Source organism: Setaria italica, chromosome VII (assembly GCF_000263155.2).
Source record: "Setaria italica strain Yugu1 chromosome VII, Setaria_italica_v2.0, whole genome shotgun sequence".
In the NCBI taxonomy this organism is placed as follows: domain Eukaryota; kingdom Viridiplantae; phylum Streptophyta; class Magnoliopsida; order Poales; family Poaceae; genus Setaria; species Setaria italica.
This window is the reverse complement of record NC_028456.1, coordinates 30,351,225-30,358,620: the sequence shown is the minus strand read 5'-3', so window position 1 is coordinate 30,358,620 and position 7,396 is coordinate 30,351,225. Positions and strand designations below refer to the sequence as shown.

Sequence of the window (7,396 nt, the reverse complement as noted above, 5' to 3'; positions counted from 1 at the left end):
AATATGAATCTTCGAAAAAATAAAAATAATAACATGGTTAAGCTAGTAACCTTAAGTTTGCGAATTTACGTCCTTAAATAGAGTCGTGGTTCTAATGTTGTACGAAATTAAGAGAGATGGTTGCTAGCGTAAAAAAAAAACAGCTTTGTCCAAACAGGGCCTGTAGCAAGCTTGTGGTAGAATTTTTGTTCTTCACTTCCCCAACAAATCATTCACTTCTTTTACGTGCTCGTGTTACCCGAGCCAAAGCATCGAGCATGATGGTAGCCATATCATCATCTATCAACGTTCATCTCGTACACTGGTGGCTGGTGATTCAGTAAAAATTATAAACCCTGCAACTCAATGAGGCCGAAACTTCAGACTCCTTTTGCAGTTTGCTTTGGCAGAAACCCAGAATCAATCACCAATTAACACTGCCAACTGCAAACAACGCTGCAAACGTCGTGAACCGGCTAATTAACACGCTGTCGCAGCCTATTTATTTGCCTGACATCACATGGAAGCACAATAGCTACAAGCTGCAGTATCTCGAATCGGCTAATGAACGTACACACATCTTCAGGGGACAGTTCGATCGATCATCACCTGATCTGCACCGCACGCTCTACAGCCGCGAGCGGCCGATCCGGTCGCCGTCGGTGATGACGTGGGCGCGGGTGATCTCCCTCAGCGACGTGCAGCCGCTGAGCGCCATGGTGAGCTCCAGCTCGTCCCTCAGCATCTGCAGCACCTTCCGCACGCCGGCCTCGCCGTCCACCGCCAGCGAGAACAGCACCGGCCGCCCGATCTGCAGGACCAAGCAGCAGCGTCAGCTGTCAGGCTGAAATACTTTGCATTGTGAAACCGCAGCTTGCACGAGGTAGAAGAATTAGCAGTGGGTGCGTGCGCGTACGAATACTCCTGAGGCTCCCAACGCCAGGGCCTTGAACACGTCCGTGCCACGGCGGACGCCGCCGTCGAGGAATACTGGCAGCCGGCCCTTCGCTACCCTGACGACCTGAATTCAAATGACACTTTTCGTCAAAATGTCAGAAGATATGGAAGATGGAAGTAAGGAAGTTTCAGTAGCAAATCTGAAGAGTCATTTGTTCAGTCTCACACTGAAGGTGCCTGCACTAGTCTGAAAACGAAATTCCTGAAGCTCCAAAAGGAGATTGGTTAGTGTACCTCTTCCAGACAGCTGATCGTCGCAGAAACGTAATCTAGCTGACGGGCACCATGATTGGACACGATGATCCCAGCAGCGCCATGTTCAATTGCAAGTCTAGCTGCGTTGCGTATATGTTTCGTGTGATTACAGCCCATAAGAAAAGCTGGTGTGAAAGTGAAGCTGCATCTCAGAGTCTGGAAAGTCTGAAACTGAACACTTACTGTCTTCTGCAGTCACGACTCCTTTCACTAAGATCGGCAACGAGGTAATTGTCTGTAGCCACTTGACATCCTGCATTGTGCATCACTCGTTACCAGTATTTTATTGCTTCATAGAACACTGATGCATGTAGAATAAGATGCTAATGCATTACGTTTATTATGGACTTTCTCCCATCTACATTTAAGTTCAGATTATTTCTTGTATGAAACTCAGGAAGCTGCCAGAGTGTACGCATGATACCTTCCAGGAAAGAGTGCGATCAACTTGACCAGCAACATAAGAAGCAAGGCCAGAATCATTTGTCTGATACATCAGAAAATATTTGGTAAGAAGACCTGACAAAATAGATACGTTTTTACAGCCTTATGCCAAGCTCCATTTTCATATAACCTTGTCCATCGTGCCAAGATCCAGCGCTTCAAAGTTTTTCAACACCAGATGCGGAGGTAAGGTGAATCTGCATGGTTTCAGAGTACATATGCAGTTTGTAAAAATCCTACCTTAAAAATGAACGTTTGATCCGTGCAACATACTGGATTCAGTTGTTAGATTAGCACCTGTTTTTTATATCAGCTTCCCTGCGGCCAAGCCTTGGAGTGTCAACAGTGAGTGCAATAGCCTTAAAGCCAGCCATTTCAGCCCTTTTCACGAGTTGCCGAACTATATTCCTGTCCTTGTAGACCTGATGGAGACCATGATATACGCTAAGGTCAGTCTGATGAACAGAACAGAAGCAATGCTTCTTGTAGGTTCATGCAGATAATACATACATAAAGCTGGAAGAAACGTATCCCTGGCCCAACTGAGTTAACCTCTTCAACACTAGAAGTAGACCATGAGGACAATGTCTGAGAAAACATAAAGAACAGTCACAGGATCAGCACAATGGGTTAGTGTTTGGGTGATACTAGAGGTGTCACAAGCAGTTGTGATCTTTCAAACCATTATTGTTCCTGCAGAGGCTGCTGCTCTTGCCGTAGCAAGCTCTCCTGCATTCCAGATAATTTATCCTTGAGAATTTTCCATTGGAAAATGAGTAGAAAATTGCAATTTAACATTTGTCTGAACCTTCAGGATGAGCCATTTTCTGCATGGCTGTGGGGGCAATCATGATAGGCATGGAAATGTTGAAACCCAAGACATTTGTGGTCATGTCAATGTGGGAGACGTCAATCAGTATGCGTGGTCGAAACCTATAATCATTTGCCATGGAAAGATATAAGGTTCTCCGTGAAGAAAATATGGATTGATACATTTCATATAAAAATACCACATGTAACATTTCCTTTTTCTCAAGCTTCAAATTTTAGGCTTTTTTTTAAGGGTGTGGAGTGCACACAGTAAATCATCGATTTTTGTCAATGCCTGTTTTGTAGACAATTAATCCCTACTCTTATTGCGAAAATCTTTTTTTAAAAAAATTCTCCAGCATCATCGGCACAAGACATTCGGAGTTTAGTCAATTATCAAAGAGCTGAAGCACATGAGCGGAGAATATATTTGCACATGTGCATGCATTACTGATGTCATGTGTCTTATCTGAGAGTACCTAATGAAGTTGCCATCTTCTTTTGACCATCCAGACCACAAGTCACAAGGCTCATATGATCTCTTGTCCTCTACTCAATGTGATTGGTCCACTTTTGCTACCATTTACTTATAATAATCAAAGGCAAGTTTATCCCCTTGGACTAAAAAATTGGACAAAGGTACCTCAGACTAATTGTTGTCATGGAGCTGTACGTTTTCCACAATGGCTGGAGGCCCCTCTGTGCCCTCTCCTACCCTTTCTCTAAAATTTTGGAGTGATACATGGTTATCAACTCACACGACAGTTTCTATCAGATATCAAAAATATATGTCATCGTTGTATACTTCTTCTGAACGTTTCTCATAAAGTTACTTACTTTAAGTGAATTAATTGCTGATGTGCATAAACCAAGAACAGTTGAATCAGCAGTGTGCTACCAAGCGAATACAGCTATTTTGGAAGGTAGCTTAGCTTACAGAATTCTGGAGAAGGCCTCCCTGTTCTCTTTCAGAGTCCACTGATCTTCTGCACCGGAGGCGTAGTAGTCGTACACCATCTTCGGCAGCTTCTCCTTCGCAAGCTTCTCATACTCGGTGACATTTGTGATTAGCTCCATCTCTGATCTCTGCCCAAAATGATTATCTCAGTTACTTCCAGTCATCGACACTGCAGATAAGTTTTGATCTGCTCATGGCAGATGGCACCAACTCAAGTTCCCACCATCAACACCATCCGTTGCTCTTTGGAGATTGATGAAGAAAAATGACAAGAAAAGATGGGTATCGCCGTATAGTTCAACACAGAGAAATCAAGAAAGACCAACATCGAAGCATGGACAAAGAGATCAACCCCTGAATGGTTCGTGGAATCAGAAGTTCTTCTGGTAACCTAGCAGACCCTCAAAATATATCATACAAATCAGCACTGCAACGACGCAAATCGATCCGAGTGATTTCAACAACCGAAGGAAAAAGGATCACCCCATCCTTGCGCAGATTTACTTACACGCCAAGAAGAACTCATAAAAGAACAGGACCCAACCGGCCGGGTGAAAGAAACCAAATGAAATGATCAGATGCGAAGATTTCAGGGGAGGATCAGAAGAACTCACTAAGCGCGGGGGAAGCCGAAGCGGTCGAGGCTGTGACGGCTGCCCGTGTGCCTCGGAGTGGTGGATTGGAGTTGGAGCAGGGGTCTCGTGGTGTGGCCGTGCGGCCGTGTGGGTACTTAAACCCTCGAGTCTCAGATCGGATGGTCCCGGTGCGGTGGTCACTGTTATGCGCCCGTGAGGGCCGAGTTGAGTTCTCACTGGCATGCCATGTGTGCATTTCTGAATCTGAATGGACAACTAGACCACGATTCAGAGAAAATGTTTCAAATCAGTGCGTGATACCATAGATGTTGTTTATTTTTTGTTATACTGCACTGTAATTTTTGTAGCTACTCGGCCTCTCCTGATTGCATTGTCGCTGGAAAATCGACGGCACGACGCATGGACATGGATGCTGAAGACAGGATAGAACAGAGCAGACACCAACTTGAGTTTTGAGTTGTGCGCTTGTCTCTGCCGCATAAAACATCCTCAGATTCCTGCCATTCTGCTGGGTCAGTGTGTCACCTCTGCTAATTGGCATGAACAGACATGATTCTTTTCTGCAGCATCCAAAGCGCATGCATGGAATCTTATGTCCAGTCCAACTAGTATCACATAAAAGCATTTCAGCTTGTGGACGCAAATCGTCGCGTTAAGTCTCGACTGGACAGGCTGATGTATCTAGTTGGAGTTCAAGAACTAGAACACAACTATAATTTACTAATTGGCTATGCTTGCGTCTTCACAAAAGGCTAATTAGGTAATTAAGGCTATACTCAAAGATATAATCAGTTCTAAAGTCCTGCCTATTGTGATCTTTACAAGGCTTTAATAAACCGAATCTGAATATTCCAAAACTTTAATTCGGGTCCCATTTGGAACTCAGAATTTCATAGGTATCCAACGCAGATCAGCACACGAAACGGAGTTCCTGTAATCCTGTTAGACCCTGACAATAGGAGGAAAACCTAGTACTGCAAAAAAGAAAAAAAGAACAACTCTGTACCTACAAAGAGAAAACTACACTAGATGCATAGAACTCCATGGACTGTGATCATCTCCACTGCTCCAGGACACTTACAACGATGTGTCATGGCCTCATGGGCAAAGATCCAGTGAAGTATTTCCTTTCGCATCTCAATTTGGAGACTGTCAGATGCCGGGTTGGATGACGTTATTACCTTAACCTCTACAATTTTTCTTGCGCAAAGAGGTCGGTGTCAAACTGATGGAGCTATCAACTCGTCAAGAGTGCGTGCGTTATTCAGAAATTTGCATCAGGAGAAGCCTACGTTATATCCAATCCAAGTGATAACATATTAAAGTATTTCAGTGTACAAGTTGTTGTGTTTCAGCTAGAGAAGCTTGGCTAAGTGGTTAGCCTAGTTTGATCTCGTTGAATTGTGAGAGTTATAAACAATGAATTTCGCTGTGCCTGCCTAGTGTTTCCTTACATCGTATTGCCAATGCCTAGAGAGCAATTCTCGGACTTGTTCAGCAGAGCACTAGTTTATTACTTGAGCGGTTTCCGGATTCTGCTTCCACAGCAAAACCATGAAAGGATGAATCCTTTCCAATAATGCAACTATGCAAGAGCACACGTCGGCGTCTGTGCTTCCTTAGCCCCTGCACGGTCTCCGGCCTCTCCAGTTTGGGCAACGTACGATCCATCTCACCTTCGGGGATGTACTCAATGGTTTTGCTGTATCTGAATTTATGCAAGAGCTGCGCCAGGCCGTCCGTGAACCTGAAAGTCGACAAGACCCTGAACTAATTACTGTTACTGTGGACTTGCCAGGTTCTCCAGAAAAGCATCAGCCTGCCTCGATCGGAATTTTTTTTCCGAAAGGAAACGGGTAGGAGAGCTGCGGAGTTCCAGATTGCAAAGAAACAACTGCAAAAAAAACAAAGAAATAAAAAAAATAACCAAACTTGTCCGGTTGGATTGGGATATCAACGCGGGTAGCCACACAACTCAGAAACTGCCACACCCTACTGGTTGGATTGGAACATCAACGCAGCCTGATCACTCCGCTCGCCACGGTGGCATCCACTGACATCCACGCTCATAAATCGCCGAAACCTCCAGGCGTGGGCCAGCGTCGACATGGAACTGATAGAAACAGACCGCACCGCACCGAGAAGGCCACCGCCATGCAGGACCCTCCTCTGCGGTGCCGCTGCAACACTACACTCCACCTGACAAAGTGAAACAACCGAATTCGGACCTCTCGTAGGCTGCCTCGTAGTCGCCAGCGCGATAACACAATGCGCAGGGGCCTCGCCACGCCCGCTATAGTACTCCACCTCACGGATCCGTTTCTTTTTCGCTGTTAGAGTGGCGAGCAATGTTGCCCCACTCCATAAGATCTCCGTCGATCAGCCAAGCTGGCGCCGCAAGTCGACTTCACCTCGTTGCTTCACCCGCGCAATGGCACCCGCCGCCATGTCAACAAGCCAGAGAAGTCGCTTGCGCCGTCTTCCGATGATGTACTGCACCAGGTGGCCCAACCACGCTGAGCAACCCGCCATGGTCCGCTGCAAGCCCAGATGTCTCACGATGCCGTTGCCGCAAGCGCCGTCTTCTAACGCAGTCTCACGCCGCATTGACCGTTGCCAAGCAACGCCAGCCGCCATGGTCCGCTACAAGCGGCCAAGATCGACATCCATGCGACAACCCCTGGCCGCCACCATAACTGCGATTGCCTCCACGTGGCCTCGGCAACACACGACGCTAATGGTGCCACTGTCGCTCATCCAAAATCTAGACAGTGTTTTCACCTATAGGACCCAGTGCAGCAGGGTTGTAGCTCAGAAATGACGCCCCCAACGGGAAGAATGACGCCCTAGGGTGCCGTCGTCATCTCCACCGGCAAGAACACCGGCGGGAGCTTTCGCCCGGAGCAGCCCAACCCCTGCACGCTCACTGCTTGGCACCCCCAACCACAGTCACGACAGCCTATCCGGGGCGGCGTCTCCGCCGCGCCTCCTCGCACCATGTCGCCGTACCTCAACCTCCGCCTCCTCGCTCCGCGCCTTGCGTCGTCCTGCGCACAGCGCCTCCTCGGCGCCACTGTCCTCTGCGCTAGCGCCACGCCCTGCGTCGCCCATGCGCAACGCCTCCTCCGCGTCGTCGTCCTCCGCGCTAGCACCCTCTCCACGCCGCTCTCTTCCACGAGCCGCCGCCGACCGCCGCACCTTCTCTGCGTCTCCTCCTCTGAAGCCTCCTCCGCACCGGCGCCCTTTCCACGCCGCTCTCTTCCATGAGCTGCCGCCGACTGCCGTACCTCCTCTGCGTTTCCTCTTCCTACACCTCCTCCGCATCTCCTCCTTCGCGTCTCCTCTTCCTGGCGGCCCCTCTTGCTGCGCGCCTTCATCTCGCCGTAGTCCGACGCTT

The 7,396-nt window shown here is 47.8% G+C and overlaps 1 protein-coding gene across 2 annotated transcripts; it reads right to left on the bottom strand.

The window, feature by feature from the left end:
- Window positions 1-258: 258 nt before the first annotated feature.
- Window positions 259-4,173, bottom strand: LOC101770781 (peroxisomal (S)-2-hydroxy-acid oxidase GLO3). 2 transcript variants are annotated; one of them, XM_004976801.3, is made up of 12 exons: window positions 4,018-4,173; window positions 3,383-3,531; window positions 2,444-2,568; window positions 2,318-2,364; window positions 2,146-2,223; window positions 1,933-2,057; window positions 1,766-1,832; window positions 1,616-1,678; window positions 1,375-1,444; window positions 1,171-1,271; window positions 896-1,000; window positions 259-790 (listed from the first exon to the last, which is right to left on the bottom strand). In XM_004976801.3, exons 2-12 carry the CDS (start codon window positions 3,520-3,522, stop codon window positions 608-610), a joined length of 1,104 nt encoding a protein of 367 aa, XP_004976858.1. In that variant the 5' UTR covers window positions 3,523-3,531; window positions 4,018-4,173; the 3' UTR covers window positions 259-607. The 2 variants fall into 2 exon arrangements, with proteins under 2 accessions (XP_004976858.1, XP_004976859.1); XM_004976802.2 differs by having other exon boundaries at window positions 3,383-3,524; window positions 4,018-4,114.
- Window positions 4,174-7,396: the final 3,223 nt, after the last annotated feature.

Excerpts from the sequence above, each read along its gene's own strand:
- LOC101770781 (XM_004976801.3), bottom strand. The coding sequence starts at position 3,522 with ATGGAGCTAATCACAAATGTCACCGAGTATGAGAAGCTTGCGAAGGAG. Across the intron at positions 2,224-2,317 it reads CCTCTGCAGGAACAATAATG|ACATTGTCCTCATGGTCTAC; the intron begins GTTTGAAAGATC and ends ATGTTTTCTCAG. Across the intron at positions 1,679-1,765 it reads ATCTTGGCACGATGGACAAG|ACAAATGATTCTGGCCTTGC; the intron begins GTTATATGAAAA and ends CTGATGTATCAG.